The sequence below is a fragment of the Bidens hawaiensis genome, unplaced genomic scaffold (genome assembly GCF_021521415.1).
Source record: "Bidens hawaiensis isolate Kalapana, Puna unplaced genomic scaffold, B.hawaiensis_p1.1 tig00005142_1, whole genome shotgun sequence".
NCBI lineage: Eukaryota > Viridiplantae > Streptophyta > Magnoliopsida > Asterales > Asteraceae > Bidens > Bidens hawaiensis.
Window position 1 is genome coordinate 1,615,734 of NW_027491327.1, and position 20,877 is coordinate 1,636,610.

A 20,877-nucleotide genomic window follows, 5' to 3' on the forward strand; every position below is an offset into this window, starting at 1 on the left:
TCCAATTGCTGACGGTTGCCCCCGCTATGAATCTGTTCAAATGATCGTCTGGGTCAGATATACCATCATATGTGCCTATGTTGGACATTTGTTTGGCACTTTTTGGGGCGATTGCTTCCGCAATGTCCCTTGCAAATTTGGACGTTCCCGCATTTGCCACAGTTGGTCTGAATGTTTTGGAGAAGTCACATGGATTTCCACCTGTGTTTTTTGGTTTGAAGGCTTCCCCAAAACGCCTTCTCGGTTGGGAGTCCGTTTCCTTACGCTTCCCTTTTGCCCTATGGCGAGGGTTCGCGTCGGTGTCGGATTCCTCCGAGTCATCGTTCAAGTATTCTTCGAATTCGTCAGCCTGTTGGACGGAACGCAAGCGTTCGTCCAACTCAGCTTGGAATTCCTTCTGACGTGCCTCCGCCCATGCCTTAACTTCATCGAGTGTTTGGCGGGGGAGCCTTGTTCGTTTCTCTAACTGGGTATCGGTGAATCCCAGTGAGCGATTATTTACTGCACTTGCCCCAGCTTGGGTAACTGGGGTAGTGTTCGTAAAATTTACTTCACTTGCCCCGGCTTGGGTAACCGGGGTAGTGTTTGTAAAGACTGTGTAGCCGGTATTCCCCCCAGTAACTGGGGTTGTGGTTACCGGAGTTTCTTTAACCATCTTTCCAGAAGTTTGAAAAAACTGAAAAGAAATGAAGTTCTAGCTTTTATGCACGGATGGCGCCAATGAAGAAACACTAACCGGACCCCGGGCAGATTACGAGTAACCAGGGGGTTAGATAGATGTTTCCCACGAGGGGTTAGACCCAGAAAAGATGGTTCTTCTGATAACCTGCAAAACAGACACCGTGAGCTTGTCACTGAGAATGGGGGGGGGGGGTTCCTCCTTGTGACCACCCTCCGGCGTGAGAATCAGACTAGATTGCTCTTTAAATATAAATGTATATTAAGAGATTGCTAGAGCAGATATCAGGTATAATATGATGATAATGTGATAAGATATGATAAGATGAGATGATCATACCATTTGGGGTATTTATAGCCGAAGGTAGGTTTCCAAGGAGGTGTGGCGGGCTGAATAGTATTCCTGTTCCACCAACTGTGGCCTATGCACGTGCCCTGCTGGTAGTTGGTGGGTAGGCAGCGGCTGACAGTGACCAGGCCTGCTGTGTACTATTCCTTTTCCCCCAACTGCCGGCTATGCACGTGGTATGACAGGAGTTGGTGAGTAGGCAGCGGCTAATAGTGGCATACAGTACAAGAGCATGCTGCTCGCCATACTGTTGTCAATAAGCTGTCGTATCTTTAGTCAGATCTTTTGCCCATACCTCGTCAGGTACAGTACAGAAGATCTTCCCGTATCGTACGGACTGGCTTAGTTGGGCGGGAGTATTCCCCCTCCCGCCTTTGTGCGGGATTGTTCCCGGCTTTGCTCATTCCTTCAGGTGACACTGAGTGATTGAGAGCTAAGTGCCTTGTGCGTGTAGCCTTGCTGCGCGGGTGGCCTTCCCTGATGGTTGTATCCGCGGCTGCGGGAACAGGCAGAGTCCTTCACCATTGGGAGGCATATCCTGCGGGAACAGCTTGCGTACTGCGCGTAAGGACGTCACGTCTCTGAGCATGGTGGGTCCTGCGGATCCAGTTGGTTTCTGCGCAGACGTCCCTCTTCAAGGTGAGTCTTGTGGGTCCAACTGGGTTCTGCTGGGACCTACCTCTTCAATAACTTAACACATTCCAAAACTCATTACATCATTTATTCTGTTCCATCGTGTGTAATATAAGGAAACTCTAAAATATTTTGAATAGTAAACCCAAAATCAAAGAGAGAGAGGGCTTATTTATAATCCAAGTTGTTGCATGCGGTTTTCTTGACATCATGACTTTTAAAAGTAAAACAAAAATAAATAGATAGGGCCTATCTAAATCCAAGTTGCTCCATGGGGCTTTCATGGAAATAATATTGCTATTTAATTTTGTCACCTGGATTGTTTGAACTTGATTAGTTTTGAGGAATTTAAATTTATTACTTAAAAAAGACAGGAATTTAAATTTATTACTGAAAAAAGTTAATTAAACGAAAGGTCTATATGGTATGCTTCAATAATAGAGTGAGTGACTTGGGTCCCTAGGTATTGTAAACAATTTTAACAAGGTAAATTGGAAATAAATAATCCTAACTTTTGTGTATTGGTTGATAATAATCCCAACTTTAAAAATCACTACAATTGGTCTCAACTTTCAACTATTTTTGTCTCAATGGACCTCCGTTAAAAAACACTTAACGCCGTTATGTTATTTTCCTGAATTTCAAATGATGTTTTAGGGCTTTTGATCGGAAGAACGATATGATTCGACTGATGTAAAACTTATCTCGAAACGGTTATTCAAATGACGAAACAATGTTTCAATTCGGGTGTTTGAATTTCCAATTAACAAAAATCAAGTCATTTGAAAACTGTTTGGATAAAGGTAGTGATTTTTTTTGTAAATTTGGGGAAACTTTGTTTGCCCTTATTTATTTTTTAATATTTGTTGAATTGGTTGTGAATAGAGAAGAAAGAAAACTGTAATGAAAGGCATAAAAAAATATTATTTAATTGAAAATGAGAGAAATGTAATGGTATTTATTTTAATTATAGAAATAGGGATGAGGGATGGGTCATCCCACCCCTTATCCCTAAACCAAAAATTACACTAAAACTCACTATATTTTCTCTCTCTATTTCAATTAAATAATACTTTTTATACCTTTTATCATTACCTTTTATTTTTCCTTCACTCACAACCACTTTTAAAATATATTAAAAAATTATAGCAGATGAACGGTAACTTTTCAAATATACAGAAAAATCACTACTTTTTCTAAAATATAAAAACTCTTCACTCACAACACCCTGAATCACTCTCTAAATTATAAAATCACACCTCACATAAAATGAGTGGTTGGATGAGAATGCTCTAAGACTGGTGAAACATTTCAGTCTTTTTTTTGTTGCTTTCTTTTTTTATTTTGAGTTATTATTATTTTTATTAATTTTTAAGGGAATTTTTTATGCTACAAATCCTTTTTATTTTTTTCATTTATATCCCTATTTATAGAATAATTTGACTCTGATTTTTATCCGGCCGAAGGTATTTTAAAGTGGTGTATGAGATACAACGGATCCAATCATTCCAAATCTTCATTCAATATTTCTGTTTAATATGATTAAAGGAGACTTTGAAAAGTAAACTCAAAATAAAAAAGAGAGGTGACCCATTTACTATCCAAGTTGTTGCCTTTCGTGAATCATAACCTTTGAAAAGTAAACTCAAAATAAAAAAGAAATTTCTTTGTTGCTTTTGTTATTATTATTATTATTATTAACATTTAAAAATGAAATTTGGCCCCACAACGTGCAATATTGATTTTTTTTTATTTGAGTCGTTTTACTCAGATTTGAAAGTTTCAACACTTCCTAAAACAATCTTATATATGATAATTAAATATTGTAATAATACATAATTTTATTGACTTTAACAGCTCTTGTCTGTGGTTCACATCTTGCAATCAATAATTCAATATATCCTACTTTCTTTGCAATCAGCTGGTGATCATTTCTTTCTCAAAAATCAAAGAGACTTGATAATTCAGTATCTCATCCCAAGCACACCTTTAATGGCTTCTTCAAGTTCATCTGCTAACAACAAGTACGATGTGTTTCTGAGTTTTAGTGGCGAAGACACCCGCAGGACCTTTGTTGATCATCTTTATGCTGCCCTTGATCAATGGGGTATTTTCACGTTCAAAGATGACGAGAGACTCGAGAAAGGAAAAAGGATCAACGATGAGCTCTTACAAGCCATTGAGGACTCGAGAGTCTACATTATTGTATTTTCCAAAAGCTACGCATCTTCATCATGGTGCTTAAACGAGCTACTGAAGATCATGGAGTGTCATAAGACGAATGGGCGTATTGCTTTCCCAGTGTTCTACGATGTGGATCCCTCTGATGTCCGTAAACAAACCGGATCAGTCGGTGAGGCCTTTGCCAAACATAAAGATAATAATAATAAATCAGAGGTTAGAAAATGGAGAGAGGCTCTTGAAGCAGCAGCAAATTTGTCTGGATGGGATTTGAAGAACATTGCTGATGGGTAATTCCTTTATTGTTTTATAGGAAAATAATAAAGTACACTTGAGTCTAACTAAAACTAGGGGTGTTCAAATTATTCGAATTTCGTCGAATTTTGAATTTTAAAGTTGTATTCAAATTCGAAATAGCTTCAACAAAGTCAGTTCGTTTCTAATTCAAAATGGCTAGTTCGAAGTTCGATTTAGTTTGAATCCCAATCGAATTCGAATAGATTCGATTCGAATTAAGTCACAAAATCGTTTCTTTTAATTCCAATTTCAAAACGACTATAAACTTGTGTTTTAAACAACAAAAAGTACAAGTTTATAAAACAAATAAATCATTTAAAGTTATAAAAACTTTAAATGATTTATTTAAAGTGGTAGCATTCAGTAACATATGACTTAATAGCCAGAATGAGGAACTTCTAATTTTTAATATTTAGAAGTATAAAAACTTTTGTAATTTATCTCTTTATTAATATGAATATTTATAATAAAAAAATGTATAGTTTAAATTCGAAATTTGATTCGAATTTAAAATCATAAATTGGTTTTTGTTTCGAGTCTCGATTACCAAATCAAATTTGAACCGAATCGAATTCGAATGACTGGGAACCAAATTCGAACCTTCAAATTCGAATGTTACTGGAATCGAATTTTGAGTTCCTCGAGTCCAATTCAAATACTATACACCCGTAGCTGAAACATGAAATACGTTACACTTATACATTCTGAATTACACCGACCTGAAAAATGATTGATTGTGTGGGTTATTAACCAATCTAATAATTAAAAAAAAATTATCTGCAGGCACGAAGCTAAAGTCATAAAATTAATTATTGAGAAGGTTTCACTCGAGTTACGTCCCATTGATATGAACTTTGATGAAAGCTTAGTAGGCATTGAACAAAGGATGCAAGATCTTGATTCGTGTTTAGAAATTGGTTCAAATGATGTACGCATGATAGGGATCAAGGGCATGGGAGGTGCCGGGAAGACCACCTTGGCTCGAGCTAGTTTTGATAAAATAGCATTTAACTTCGAAGGTCAAAGTTTTGTTGAGGATGTGAGGGAAAATGCTTTGCGGTCCGGTTTGAAAAAGTTGCAAGAACAAGTGCTTAGGGATGTATTAAAGAATAAAGGCATTAGTTTAAGTGGTATTCATGAAGGGGAAAGGTTGATGAAAAAGATGTTGCGTGGCAAAAAAGTTCTTGTCGTTCTCGATGATGTAAATCATAGAGAGCAGCTTGAGATGTTAGTTGGTGATACTTCTTGGTTCGGGCCAGGAAGCAGAATTATAATCACAACTAGAGATAGGCAGGTGCTTGAAGCACACAAAGTGAAATGGATACGTGATATCAATCTTTTAACGAACAAGGAAGCAATTTGCCTCTTCAATAGGCATGCATTTGGGAAAGATAAACCAACTAAAGAGTTCGAAAAGCTTTCACAAAAAGTCTTAAGTTACGCTTCTGGTCTTCCTTTAACAATCAAAGTTCTGGGTTCAGATTTGTGTGGTAAAGATGCTAGTGAATGGGCAGATGCACTAGAGAGACTCAAAACAATTCCGTTGAAGGAAACTCTTAAAATATTGGAGCTAAGTTATGAAAATCTTGAGGAAGATTACAAGGAAATATTCCTGGATGTGGCGTGCTTCCTTCGAGGTTGGGAGAAAGACGATGCAATAAGAATACTTGAAAGCTCCGGATTTTATGCTAGAAGCGGTTTAAGAGTTCTTGAGCAAAAATCTCTAATAACAATTTCAGAAAACACTTTTAGTGGTTCAACTACTATAACCATGCATGACCATCTAGTAGAGTTGGGCGTGAATATTGTACGTCGTGAGCATCCGAATGAGCCCCACAAACATAGCAGATTGTGGGTTCAGGAGGAAATCGAACATGTCTTGTCTGATAACACGGTAAGAGTCAAATCTATTTGTAAGATGGAGATGAAATACTCACAATTTTTTCATTAGTTATAACATAGCTTTTACGGTCATTCTTGAATTATAGGGTAACGAAGCAGTAAGATGTATAGATCTTGAAAACACTCCTAGTATTTATTTGGAAGGTCTTGGAAACATGAAGAAACTTAGATGCCTAATTGTGGACAGGGGAGTGTTCACAAATGGTTTTAATGGCTGTGTGAAGATTGACGAAGCTCGCCTACACTTTCCAGATTCGTTACGATATCTGTATTGGTTTAGGTACCCCCACTGGTGTTTACCCAAAACGTTTGAAGCAAATAATCTTGTTGCAGTTGATATGTCTAACAGCGAAATCAAACAACTTTGGGAATGCCGGGGAAAGGTAAGATGGTTGAAGAAGCTCAAATTCCTTGACTTGAGTAAATCAAAGGTGAGGAGCCTTGACCTTGGGCTGACTCCCAAACTCGAGAGGTTAAATCTTGAATGTTGTTATCTCAACAACATATTAACGCCTTTTGTTTGTTTTTCATCTTGTAATAGGTTATGGAGAAGCTCAGATTCCTTGATTTGGGTGGTTCAAAGGTGAGGAGCCTTGACCTTGGGCTGACTCCCAAACTCGAGAGGTTAAATCTTAAAGATTGTTGGGATTTGGTAAAAGTTGACGTGGACGGGGGATGCCTAAAAAGCCTTGTCTACTTAAACTTAGACAGCTGCAGCAATTTGAAGTCTGTATCTTTTATCGAGGAGTTGGAATCACTTGAGGTTCTAAATATAAAAAGATTAAATCTGAAGGAATTCCCGGGTTGTATAGTCACAGGGCACTCCAGCAATAGTTTGCAAGAGCTGGATCTTTCAAGTAATTACTTAATATCAGAAATACCCTCATCAATTGGAAATCTTCATAACCTTGTCTCTTTGAATCTCTATTTTTGCTATACACTTAAGAGACTTCCTGAGGACCTTGGCCAATTGGAATGTTTAGAATACCTAAATTTAAATGATACAAAAGTTAAACATCTCCCTAATAGCATTTGTATGTTGAAACATCTGAAAACCCTAATTCTTAGCTGGTGTACGCTTCTTGAGAAATTACCTGAGGATGTTGGTGAATTAGAGTCGTTGGAGGAACTGAATCTATATTATTGCTGTAATTTAAGAGAAATTCCAAGCAGCATCTGTAAGTTGAAACGTCTCAGGGTGTTGGATCTTCAAGGCTGTTATATGGTTGAGAAATTGGCTGACGAACTGGGTAATTTAGGATGTTTACAGTTGTTAGATATTAGGTGGACTGGCATAACTCATCTTCCACAAAGCATTTCTTTGATTAAAGGTCTGGAAATCCACAAATCTAAATTGAAAGATGATAAATCTGACGAAGGTCATCTCTCTCTCTCTCTCTCAGCTAACTTTCACTTGCCTTATTTTAGTTGCCTTAATTTAATGTAAATGGATAAAATACAAATAAAGCCAGCTAGTGTGAAGTGTGAACATTATTTAACAAAACTTTTTTGACAGTCATTTTGTACTGAAATTAGCAAATTGGGTAGTAGAAGCGTGTGCATGGGTTGGTTTAGTTTTGGACTAAAAGCAAACCGAACTGGTTTCGGTTATTGATTTGGGTTCGGTTCGGTTTTAGTTTTCTCGGCTTAGCCAGAAATAATGAATTTGGGCCTTAAGTTCTTTTGTTAGTTAAAAATAATTATGATTATTATATATTTGGGTTAACTATATATTAAACTATTATAAAAAAACTTAACTTTTAAAATAAAAATAAAAAATCTATTAGTTTGGTTCGGTGAATCGGTTCGGTTCTGTTTTTTCGCTTTTACTTTCACGCAAAACCAAAACCAAAACCAAATCGGGCGATGGATTTTGCCTCGGTTCGGTTATTTCAGTTTTGGTATTTTCAGTTTTTCAGTTTTGGATCGATTTTTTAACTGGTGCAAGGTGCAGGTTTGTAAATATTATGCAATCGATCTGAATGTGTAACATGCTACCTGTGCTTCTAATGTCGCTGATCTCATAATTTTTTAATTAGCTCAGATGATCTAATTTTGCTAAACTAATCACAGATCGCTTGCTTCTATGCTCAAAGCTTCTTTTATACATAAAATTTCTGTTCTATTTAAACTTACGAACACAGTTTGACCATCATGTTTGAATTTAATCTAATTTCAAACATTATATTATACTTATTTCTGGCTAGCGCATGTTTAAACATTTCTTGCAAGATATTTGTTTCTCTTATCCTAACTAAACAAAAAAAATAACTGGATGAATAACTTAAATGATCTTGAGATTATTGATTTTAAGATAATCTTAACCTGCAAAATTCTTTGCTATAATCACTGATTTTGTCAGTCTATATTTTCTTTTCTGTTCTAGGATCTATTAGGTAGGCCAATGCAAAGAAACAGTGGACGCCGGACGGTCCTCAGAAATGAAAGTACTTGCTCGTATGCCAAGAGACAACAGGTCCACGACTTTTAACACTTTTCTGTTGAACATTAGTATTAATGAATCTTCTTGTAAGTTGATATATGTTTTGGATAAATGCACGGAACACTATGTTTTCTTTTTCGTTTGAACTTAATAATGTTTAAGTTTTACACATAAGAATAAGTTTGACTTTCATTAGTCAAACATTACAAGTTTGATTGACTTTGACTATAATTACCTCCCTCTTTCCTATTTGCGTGTAGAAGTAACTTAATAGATTTTGCTTAGCCTCTTTAACTTGACAATAAACAACCACTTTGGGAATCGTGCACATGAGCGTATCGATACCATACCAATATAAGATGACATGTTTGACCCGGTCCTTAAATGTGCTTCTGCATATCGTTCAACTAACGGGTCTGGACCAGGTGGGTTTATGCGGTCACCAGGTAGAGTAGTCCCCGTTTTGTCGACTTCATATGGAATCTTTTGGAAGAAATCGTCAGTCATATATGAAGACTCCTTTTACTCTCGTCACAAAACTTTTCCAATGCTTTACCTGCAGCATCAGCGAGAGCCGATTGCAGGGTCGGAAACCGCCTTAATTCCTGTTTTTATAATATTATAAAGTACTTAATAATAGTAAAAGAGTTCGACCTCAGTTTCTGCAACTGATGAAGATAATTCATATACCCCTGTATCATACAAAATCGATTTTCATGTGTGAAAATTCAAAAATTTAAGCGGATTCTTCAACTTTTCAAGAAAATGTAGATGCTAAAAATGAAATTGATAAAAGCTAAAAATTTCAAAACTTTTTGGTGTTAAGTTTGAAAAGAAATTCCACATCAAATTTGGGTTAGAAAAAACAATATGTTTGACCTCATAAAAGTCAAACTGTACTCTTTGGGATGAATTTGGATGAAGATAAAACCACAATGAATGTTCAAATCTTAATATTGCATTTGGTACAATTATTTTTTCATAGTGTACAATCTTAAATGAGGTTAACAACAAATAGAAGTGAGAAATGACATACCTTGCAATATCCAAAGCATAAGAAACAGCAGTCAATGGATCAAGTCTTCCTTTCTCTTTTAGAATATCATACAAACTTCCCTAAAAAAATCCCACATTTTTTTAAGTAAAACGCTAAATCAATGAACCCAAAAGTAAAAACACCCACATTTTTTAGATATTCCGTTAAGAAAATAAGCCGGTCCGAGTCTTTCAAAACACCAAGAAATTGCACTATGTTCGGGTGACGCAACTTTTGCCATAACGCAAGTTCCTTCAAAAACGCCTTTCTGTAAACATATTATAAAACAGAAGGTCAGATGACCAAATGAATACCACCGCCGGCTCAGTGAAGGATTCCGTGAAGATGGCACTGACAGCCGGCGGAGATGATGTTACAGTTGGAACAGTTGCCTCAACGGGATGAGCAACTGAACCAATGCTGCAAACAGGCGCAGCCGCCTGGGTCATCGCCTCGGGTAGGTTGACCAAACCTACCGTCATGGGTCCAGAGATGCTCCTTCCCGCTCCACTCTGGAATGCGGTTGCATCCACGCCTGCACGAAGACAAGATATATAAGTATGATGGCGGAAAGATATGCAGTTAAGCTGAATATAATTTATACTTACGAGTTTTCTTGAGCTTGAAGGTTCTGACAGGCGGGGACGAACCCGATGGAGCCGGGGTCTTCATGCCGGTCACCGTCGTCGTACTGGGCTGCCCGGAGGTGACAGCTGTCTCAACCTCCGGAACAGTGGTCTCACCATCACCAGGGTTCCCCACTGCCTCCTCGCTCTCGGTCTCCGAGTCAGACCGGTTCCCCTGATCGGAAGTGGAGGCAACCTTCGACTTGCCCTTCGCGCCAGCAGCCTTCTTCTTCCTCACGAAGAAAGGACCATCTGTGGATTCCTCATAAGAAGATGAAAAAATTAGAGGAATTCCAGCAGAGGTTTGAGCATGGAGAGGGCGGGGGTTAAAGAAACCCTTACCTTGCCGCGTGGCGCTCAGAATCTCGTGGCCTGGCGGGTAGACCTCCACAAACCGATCCGCCGTTTGCTCCAGGATGGGCAACTCGTTCTCATCAAGGGCACGAGTACCTAGCCGAGCGGGACCACCGCTCTCACGCGGTTGCAGAAGCGACTGCAAGTTGTTTCCCTCTGAAAATAAAAAGAAAGAAATGGTTAGAGCAAAAACCCTAAATTAGCAAATAATATGAAGCATACCGTAAGGGATAGAGTTCAAACCGTATTCGAGGACGATGGGAATCTGTGGCGCCTCTGCCCCAGCACCTTTCCACACCCGGCTCATACCGAGCATCACCATCCCAGACTCCGCAAATCGGTAAACCGGAGTCTGGATCCGGGAGATCTTGGTAAACCATTCCGCCTCCTGGTAGTTGGAGGCGTGAAGGTTGGGGAGTGCTCTCCCGTTCTTGAATGTCATCGCAATAAGGACGACACGGGCAGAGATATAGAAGAACTCCCGCTTCCAAGACCGAAGACTGCGCTCGGTAGCACAGATCTTCAAACCCTTGATCCGAGTGACCAAGGTGTACCAGCCTTGGATGCACCTCCAAGAGTAGAAGGTCATCAGGCGGTCGACGCGGGGCTCCACACCCAGAATGAGGCATACCCATTCAAAATGGCGGATCTTGGCGATCGCCATTGGGTGTACCTCCGTCAAGTGTACACCGTGTTTCTCCAAAACACGGTACACAAACTTCGTCAATGGGAACCTGAGATTCCCATAGATGAAGAATGCAGCATACACCCCTATCTTGCCCTTGGGGGCATCGTACACCGTCTGGTGAGGCTAAGGAAACTCAGGCTCGAGCATGAACTTCTTGACGATGTACTGATAAAGGTCGACGGAAAGAGCACACTGGCACTTGCCAGCAGTACTCTTATCGTCCTTGTCAGAAGTGGACGTTGGGTTCTCGATATACACGTCGGACTCTTCGGCGGTGACTTCTGGATCGTGAAGGGAAGACATGTTGGGGATGGAAAGAAGAACGATTTCAGGAGAATGCTCGACAAAAGTTAGAGTATTCGCCGGAAATCGCTTAGAAGAAGAAGGAAGTGAAAGTGTGAGTTGAGATGCATCCTCTCCTCCCTTTATATACTCATCGCAATGAATGCGATGAATTTAATGCGGAGGAGAGAAGAAAGCGCAGGAGCAATGAGAAGATGACACGTGAAAAGCAAGCTGGCAACAGCTGTCGACAGGACGCGTGCCGTAAAATTCGCGCCCACGCGCCCGAAATCTCGCGCCCACACGCCTGAAAAAGCGTCTGGAATGACCATATAATGTCACGTCGCCATAACTTCCTGCATGTCCTGAAACTGTCAGAAGAAACCGTCGGAAGACGCTAACGTCCCTTCAACAGTTTGGACTGTTCTTATCTTTTCACCAACTCTTCGAATTTCAAAAAGATTCAAAAAGACTCAAAAATAAGAGGGAATATACCCCCTTACCTTGGGAAGTAAAAAACCATAAGACAAGTGCGGGTACAGTGTCAAGGCGAAACCCTTCACATACTTAGCACTTGCAGGGAATTGAAGCCAAGAAAGATCTTATGGGCCGTGCTTGCGGAAAGGGAAATAACACCTCCGCATAGCGGGAACGTTGAGAACTAGCTTGTTTGAAACTTCAAGGCGGAATTGGTGGTTTAACATAACTGATCACTATGTCCAAAACTACCAAAACCTCGTGGAGAGCCTATACAAGTGAAACTTAACGCTCCCGACTTGTGGAGAGGTTAAACACCTACCCGCATCATAACCAAAGATCAGGCAGAAAAGTCGGGAATTTCTGCAAGTGACATTAGGAAAACCGCGGGAAGAATCCCCACGGAAAACCTTAAAAAACAAAAACCTCTTTCAAAACCCCTTGCTTAAAGTCCAAAAGTTCACCTCACTAATTCATGAGAAGAACAATGGACTGGGGGACTTGAAGAGGTAGGTCCCCGCAAAGCCCAGTTGGACCCGCAAGACACACGAGGGCATCTGTGGAGTACAAGCAGGTCCACGCGCTGTTGTAGCTAAGCTAAACAACGCTGGATACTTTTGGCCGGGGATGCATACGGATGCGCTGGCATACATCAGAAAGTGTAGGTCTTGCCAACTCTACGCACCCAACACACATCGCCCGAAGAATGAACTTGTTCCAGTCACCTCTTCATGGCCATTTCAGAAGTGGGCCATCGATGTGACAGGCCCATTTCCCACAGCAGCAGGGAATGTTCAGTTTCTAGTGGTAGCCATCGACTACTTCACCAAGTGGATAGAAGCAAAACCCTTAGCCCAAACAACCGCAAAACATATCAAAAAATTTATTTGGGAATTTATTATTTGTCGTTTTGGACTTCCACAGAACTTGGTGAGCGATAACGGCACCAACTTTGCTGACAAGAAGCTACAAAATTGGCTGGAAGAACTTCAAATCACCCACACCTTTACCTCAGTGGCGCACCCGCAGGGTAATGGTGAGGTGGAAAGAGCAAATAAGAGCATCGTCGACGGCATAAAGAAAAGACTCTTGGAACACAGATCCGGCTGGGTGGACGAAGTTCCACACGTCCTTTGGGCAAACAGAACGTTGAAAAAGGCAAGTACGGGAGAAACCCCATTCAGCCTCACTTATGGCACTGAAGCCATGGTCCCGGTCGAAATTGGTCTACCCTCACCAAGGGTTTTGACTCAGCCAGAAGACAATGATGCAGAAAGACGGTTAGACCTTATGCTAACCGAAGAACGCAGAGACTTAGCCGCAGCGCGTGAAGAGAATTAAAAGCGACAAATGCAAAAATACTACAACACGCGGGTAAAACTCTGCAACTTCAATGTAGGAGACTACATATTGCATAACAACGAGGCTTCGAACCAAGAGCGCCCAGGAAAGCTGGTCCCGGTCTGGGAAGGACCATACATTATCAAAGAAGTTTTGGGAAATGGCGCATACCGGCTCGAAAGGCTCGATGGCACCCCCATCCCAAGAACATGGAATGGAGCTCAATTACGCAAATGTTACATGTAGATCAATTCCAAACTTGTAAAGAAAAGGCCTAGAGCCACTTCTAATGGAAATGATTCTCCTTATCACATTGACGCTGATAGTCTTACATCTACTTATGATCTGACCACACTGATATGCCGGTATTCACCGCATAAATATGTGGGAAAGTAAGTCGTTGCGTGTGGAAGGCGGCAAAACCCGCATAAACACAAAAAACGGTAAAAATTTCTAAGGAAAAGATGAGGAAAACCTTCACGCAGGTCAGTTATAGGTGAAGTTTGGTCATCCCACTAAATGAAAGTGACGGTCCTACCCGCACAATCATGATAGAGGAAACTGAACATTAACCTATTGACAACCACGCGTCGAAAGGTTAACTTATTCAAAACACTTAGAAAATTTCTAAAATGATGAGGAAAACCTTCACGCAGGTCAGTTGTAGGTGAAGTTTGGTCATCCCACTAAATGAAAGTGACGGTCCTACCCGCACAATCATGATAGAGGAAACTGAACATTAACCTATTGACAACCACGCGTCGAAAGGTTAACTTATTCAAAACACTTAGAAAATTTCTAAAAAGATGAGGAAAACCTTCACGCAGGTCAGTTATAGGTGAAGTTTGGTCATCCCACTAAATGAAAGTGACGGTCCTACCCGCACAATCATGATAAAGGAAACTGAACATTAACCTATTGACAACCACGCGTCGAAAGGTTAACTTATTCAAAACACTTAGAAAATTTCTAAAAAGATGAGGAAAACCTTCACGCAGGTCAGATATAGGTAAAGTTAGCCATCCTACTAAGTGAAAGTGACGGTCTTACCCGCACAATCACGAAAGAGGAAGCAAAACTTTAACCTATTATCTGCCACGTTGAAAGGTTAACTTACCCAAAGTACTCAAGAAATTTCTAAGTTAAACTAAAATATGCGATGAATTTAATGCGGAGGAGAGAGAGCGCAAGTGCAATGAAACTATGACATGTGGAAAGAGCAAGCTGGCAACAGCTGTTGAAAGGACGCGTGCCGTAAAATTCGCGCCCACGCGCCCGAAAACTCGCGCCCACACGCCTGGAAAATAGTCTGGAATGACCATATACTGTCACGTTGCCATAACTTCCTGCATGTCCTGAAACTGTCAGAAGAAACCGTCGGAAGATGCTAACGTCCCTTCAACAGTTTGGACTGTTCTTATCCTTTCACCAACTCTTCAAATTTCAAAAAGATTCAAAAAGATTAAAAGATTCAAAAATAAGAGGGAATATACCCCCTTACCTTGGAAAGCGAGAAACCATAAGACGAGTGCGGGTACAGTGTCAAGGCGAAACCCTTCACATACTTAGCACTTGCAGGGAATCGAAGCTAACAAGATACCTTGGGAAACAAGAAACCGTAAGAGAAGTGCGGGTACAGTGTCAAGGCGAAACCCTTCACATACTTAGCACTTGCAGGGAATTGAAGCCAAGAAGGATCTTATGGGCCGTGCTTGCGGAAAGGGAAATAACACATCCGCATAGCGGGAACGTTGAGAACTAGCTTGTTTGAAACTTCAAGGCGGAATTGGTGGTTTAACATAACTGATCACTATGTCCAAAACTACCAAAACCTCGTGAAGAATCTATGCAAGTGAAACTCAACGCTCCCGACGTGCGAAGGGGTTAAACACCTACCCGCATCATAACCAAAGATCAAGCAGAAAAGTCGGGAATTTCTGCGAGTGACATTAGGAAAACCGCGGGAAGAATCCCCACGGAAAACCTTAAAACTAAAAACCCTTTTCAAAACCCCTTGCTTAAGTCCAAAAGTTCACCTCACTTATTAACAATTCATGAGAAGAACAATGGACTGGGGGGACTTGAAGAGGTAGGTCCCAGCAAAGTCCAGTTGGACCCGCAAGACACACCTTGAAAAGGTACGTCTGGGCAAAGACCAACTAGTTCCGTAGGACCTACCATGCTCAGAGAGATGAAGACCTTACGCGTAGTACGCCAGCTGTTCCCGCAGGAAAAGCCTCCCAGTGGTAAAGTATCCCGCCTGTTCCCGCAGCTGCGGATACAAGCCACGAGGGAAGGCTACCCGCACTAATAGTAAGGCTACACGCACAAGGCACTAACTTTTAATAATTCAGTAATGTCACCTGAAGAAGGAATGAGCAAGGCGGGAATACTCCCGCCCAAATGAGCCAGTCCGTACGCTTCTGGAAGATCTTTTGTACTATACCTGCCAAGGTATGGACAAAATAGACAAGATCTGACCAAAGCAGCCCATGAACCAATCACAGGGTGACAGCTCACCGACAACAGTACGAGGAGGAGCACGCTCTAGTACAAAATGTCACTATCAGCCGCTGCCTACCCACCAACCCTCATCGTGGCACGTACATAGCCTGTAGTTGGTGGAAAAGGAATAGTACACAGCCGGCCATGTCACTATCAGCCGCTGCCTACCCACCAACCACCAGCATGGCACGTACGTAGCCCACAGTTGGTGGAAAAGGAATATTATACAGCTGGCTGTACCTGCTTGGAAACCTGCCTTCGGCTATAAATACTCCAACACCTTGGAACGATATCATCATCTTATAGGATCACATATCATCTGATATTATCTTATCTTCTCTAGCTATTTCTCTTAATATACACTTATATTCAGAGCAATCTAGTCTGATTCTCACGCCGGAGGGTGGTCACAAGGAGGTCCCCCCCCCCCTTCTCAGTGACGAGCTCACGGTGTCTGTTTTGCAGGTCATCAGAAGAATAACCATCTTCGCCGGACCTAACCCTCGTGGGAAACATCTACTTAACCCTAAGATTATCCGTAATCTGCCGGGGTCACTTAGTGTTTCTTCAGACTGTGATTCTGTGTTTAAAAAGATGGAATGTGTTTATTACAGGTGTGTACTAAGACTGTTAAAGACACCCACCAACTGTTTGTGAAAAGTCCCCTGAGAAAAATTTATAAAAAGTGAGCAATCTAAAGCTAGGAGTCGAGGTCAAAAGTGCGCACGGGCTCATGGCGAAAGACGGGCAGGGCTCGGCTAGCCCGTACGTTGAGCTTCACTTTGACCATCAAAAGTTTACTACCACTGTGAAAGAAAAGGATCTTGATCCGTATTGGAACGAGACGTTTTATTTCGGTATATCTGACCCGAATAATTTGCCGAACCTTACGCTTGATGCTTATGTGTATAACCGATCGAAAGGAATTACCTCGAAGAATTTCATGGGTAAAGTTCATATTAATGGGACAGCATTTGTTCCTTACTCGGACGCTGTTGTTTTCCATTACCCGTTGGAAAAGAAGACTATTCTTTCACGTGTGAAAGGCGAGCTAGGGTTGAAAGTGTTTGTTACTGATAACCCGTCGATTATGGTCTCGAATCCACCTCCTCAGATGGATAATTCTTCACATAACCGAAACGGGCCAAAAGATTCAAGGAAAACATTTTTCCATTTGCCAAATTCCAACTCGGTCCCGCCAGCGCAGGTTCCGTCGCAGCAATCGTACATGGCAGCTATGAACCAGCCGCAGCAAGCGTATGCATACGGAGTTGAGGAAATGAGAAATCAAAGTCAAATTGGTCAGCTTCAAAGTCAACCGAAGTTGGTGAGGATGTACTCTGGATCTTCATCACAACCAATGGAATACGCTCTCAAAGAAACAAGCCCGTTTCTTGGAGGTGGTCAAGTGATCGGGGGTCGGGTCGTGACCCGTGATAACCGACGGGCCAACACTTATGACCTTGTGGAACCGATGCAGTTTCTTTTCATTCGGGTCGTGAAAGCACAAGACCTCCCAAGCAAGGACGTGACCGGAAGCCTCGACCCGTTTGTCGAGGTCCGGGTTGGGAACTATAAAGGCATCACACAACACTTTTCAAAAGCATCGAGCCCGGAATGGAACACGGTGTTTGCGTTCTCTCGAGAAAGAATGCAAGCAACCGTGTTAGATGTGGTGCTTAAAGACAAAGACACGATTAAAGACGACTTTGTCGGGCTTGTTCGCATTAACCTTCACGATGTTCCAACACGGGTCCCACCGGATAGCCCGTTAGCTCCCGAATGGTACCGGTTGGAGAACAAGAAGGGTGAGAAAAAGAAAGGTGAGTTAATGCTTGCGGTCTGGATCGGGACACAAGCCGATGAAGCATTTCCCGATGCGTTTCTTGTTGATCAAGCAACGAGCAGTGTCGATAGTGCGGCTTCTACAATGTACACTCGGTCAAAAGTTTACCATTCTCCTAGACTTTGGTACGTTCGGGTTAATATAATCGAGGTACAAGATCTTGTTTGGGATGAAAAATCTCGGTTCCCAGATGTATATGTTAAAGCCCAGATTCACAACCAGGTTTTGAAAACAAGACATGTTCAAGCAAGAAATGCAAATGCATTATGGAATGAGGATATGATGTTGGTGGCTGCTGAGCCATTAGAAGACCATTTGATTCTTAGTATTGAAGATCGAGTGGGGGGTAATAAGGAAGAGACGTTAGGGAAGGTGTTTATACCGTTAAACAGTGTTGAAAGACGTGCAGATGATCGGATGATTCATTCCCGGTGGTTTCATGTTCAAGACCCGAGTGATCGTGATGTTGACGAGAAGATAAAGAAGAAAGATAAGTTTGCAACTCGGCTCCATGTTCGGGTTTGTCTTGATGGTGGGTATCATGTGCTGGACGAGTCGACTCAGTATAGTAGTGATCTCAGACCGACTGCTAAACAGCTGTGGAAGCCGTCAATCGGGATACTGGAACTCGGTATCTTGAATGCTAGTGCACTTCACCCGATGAAAACCCGAGACGATAGAGGGACGGTTGACGCGTACTGTGTTGCTAAATACGGTCATAAATGGGTTCGAACGAGGACAGTTATCGACAGTTTGACTCCAAAGTTCAACGAGCAGTATACTTGGGAAGTATACGACCCGTCAACTGTCATAACCGTAGGTGTTTTCGATAACACTCAGCTTGAGAACGATTCCAACTCCAAAGATATAAGGATCGGTAAGATTCGTATCAGAATCTCGACTCTCGAAACGGGTCGGGTTTATACCCATTCGTACCCACTGCTGGTTTTGCACCCATCGGGTGTGAAGAAAATGCGGGAGTTGCATTTAGCGATTCGGTTTTCGAGTACTTCGATGGTTAATATGATGTATATGTACTCGAAACCACTGTTGCCGAAGATGCATTATGTGAGGCCGTTGACGGTGGTTTAGCTTGAGATGCTGCGCCATCAAGCTGTCCAGATAGTAGCGGCTCGGCTCAGCCGGGCCGAACCGCCACTGAGTGAGGAAGGAAATAGTTGAGTTCATGACTGATGCTAATTCGCATCTATGGAGTATGAGGAAAAGTAAGGCTAATTTCTTCAGGCTGACGTCGGTTTTTAACGGCGTTTTTGCAGTAAGTAAATGGTTTGGGGAAGTTTGTTTGTGGAAAAATCCGATCACGACGGTGCTCGTTCACGTCCTGTTCGTGATGCTCGTGTTGTTCCCGGAGCTTATTATGCCAACTGTTTTCCTCTACATGTTCCTCATCGGGCTCTGGAACTACTGGTTCCGGGCCCAATACCCTCCGCATATGAACACCCGGTTATCATATGCGGACGGGGTTACCCCCGATGAATTAGACGAGGAATTCGACACGTTTCCAACGTCTCGGCACCCGGACATGGTCAGGCACCGGTACGATCGGTTACGAAGCGTGGCGGGGAGAATCCAATCTGTTGTCGGCGACATAGCGAGCCAAGGTGAACGGCTGCAAGGGCTTCTGAGCTGGCGGGACCCACGGGCGACTCTTTTGTTCATGGTGTTCTGTCTTGTGGCAGCGTTTGTGTTATACGCGACGCCATTTCAGGTGCTTGTGGTACGCCATTTCAGGTGCTTAATTAGGGTTCTCAGTTTTACTCGAAACCCTACCCGAGAAAACCCGTAACCGAACCCAAACTAACCCGACCCGAAAAACCCGAACCCGAGAAAAGACTAACCAAACCTAAGTAATTCAGGTTGGTTCTTGGGTCTGATTTATGGGTTTCGGTCAACCCGAATAAACTTTAAGTTTTAAGCCAAATATATTTTTTAGGTATAATAGGGTAAGCCTTAGCCACTAAAGTTATCAAAATTTGGCTCTGATCGGCTATTGTCATTCCACCTATTATAGATCGAATGCTTATTATTAATTTATAACGTTTATTACTAATGGTAACCGTAATTGAGCAACCAAAACACAATTGACTTGACAATTATGGTCGGAGTTTGTTTTACTCTTATTTTGTATTCTTTTTATCAAGTTATATTGCTTTATTATTTGGTCATTTACGTTACGAGCAAAGAATAATATATGTTTTCAATTTTAACATCGTAGTTTTTAAAATAATTTTTGTTTTCTAGGATACTCGAAATCCGATTAACCCAACTCAAAAAACCCGAACTCAAATTACCTGTGAGAGATTTAGGTTGAGTTTCGGGCCAAGATTTAAAACTTTAAAATCCGAAGAACCAAAAACCCGAAGAACACCCCTATTAAGAAAATTAGCATTAATAAAACATTTTTTGTATTACAGTTTCAAAAGAGATTGATGACAACTCCATGGATCCATGGAGGTTGAAAGAATACGTGAGAATAAATTTTGTATTCATTCATGATTTATTCTTGTCTTAATCATCTTAGACTTATAAATATCATTTATTGAATTTTTACAACATTCATCTCTTGCACTGAAGAAAGATTGTACTTAAATTGATTTAATAAAAAAAATATAGATATTATTTCATTAAAGATATAAATATTTTGACTATATTGACATAAATATTTGCATATTTTTAATCCATATAATTTAGATAATTAGTTACTTGATTAAGAAATTGATTGATATGTTTTGATTCCACCGTCATATATGTGTTTTCAATAAAAATAGAAAAAAAGTTTGAGCTGGAAATTTTAGCTAGAAATTAATCTCCAAGTGACATGTGTCCACAATTATTTTACTTTATTAGAATAGATAGATATATACGAATTTATAAAAGAAAAACAAAAATCTAAATTAATTAATTTCACATCACTTATGCAAATAGTAAAAAGTTGGGTGTAGAGTGTAAATAGAATCACCAGACACAATAAGTTATAAGTTACAAGTTTGTAACTTATTAATTTATCCTCTCACATAATAAGTAATTCCTAACACATTTTTTTAACTTTTCAAAGATTATAAGTCATGAGAAGGTAAAAATAAGGAATCCCCAAACACCCCCTTAATAATGTAACCAGTTGAACACAACAACTTAAGGAGTGCTGATTACAATGTTAATATATCCTATTAGTAAGATATAGTTGTATCTAGCTTATATGCATGATAATTCTAATGATT

General features: G+C 40.9%; 1 protein-coding gene and 2 pseudogenes across 1 annotated transcript in view; all 3 read left to right on the forward strand.

Moving 5' to 3' along the window:
* The first annotated feature begins 3,478 nt into the window (after positions 1–3,478).
* LOC143629028 (disease resistance protein Roq1-like) overlaps positions 3,479–20,877 on the forward strand; it is a 127,765-nt gene continuing 110,366 nt past the window's right edge. The window contains exons 1-2 of the mRNA XM_077098419.1: positions 3,479–4,131; positions 4,922–6,032. Coding sequence (XP_076954534.1) covers positions 3,653–4,131; positions 4,922–6,032 — 1,590 coding nt within the window. The 5' untranslated portion in view covers positions 3,479–3,652. The remainder of the gene's footprint in view (positions 4,132–4,921; positions 6,033–20,877) is intronic.
* Positions 6,196–7,487, forward strand: LOC143628989 (disease resistance protein RPS4B-like; annotated as a pseudogene).
* LOC143628991 (FT-interacting protein 3-like) lies at positions 16,419–20,171 on the forward strand (annotated as a pseudogene).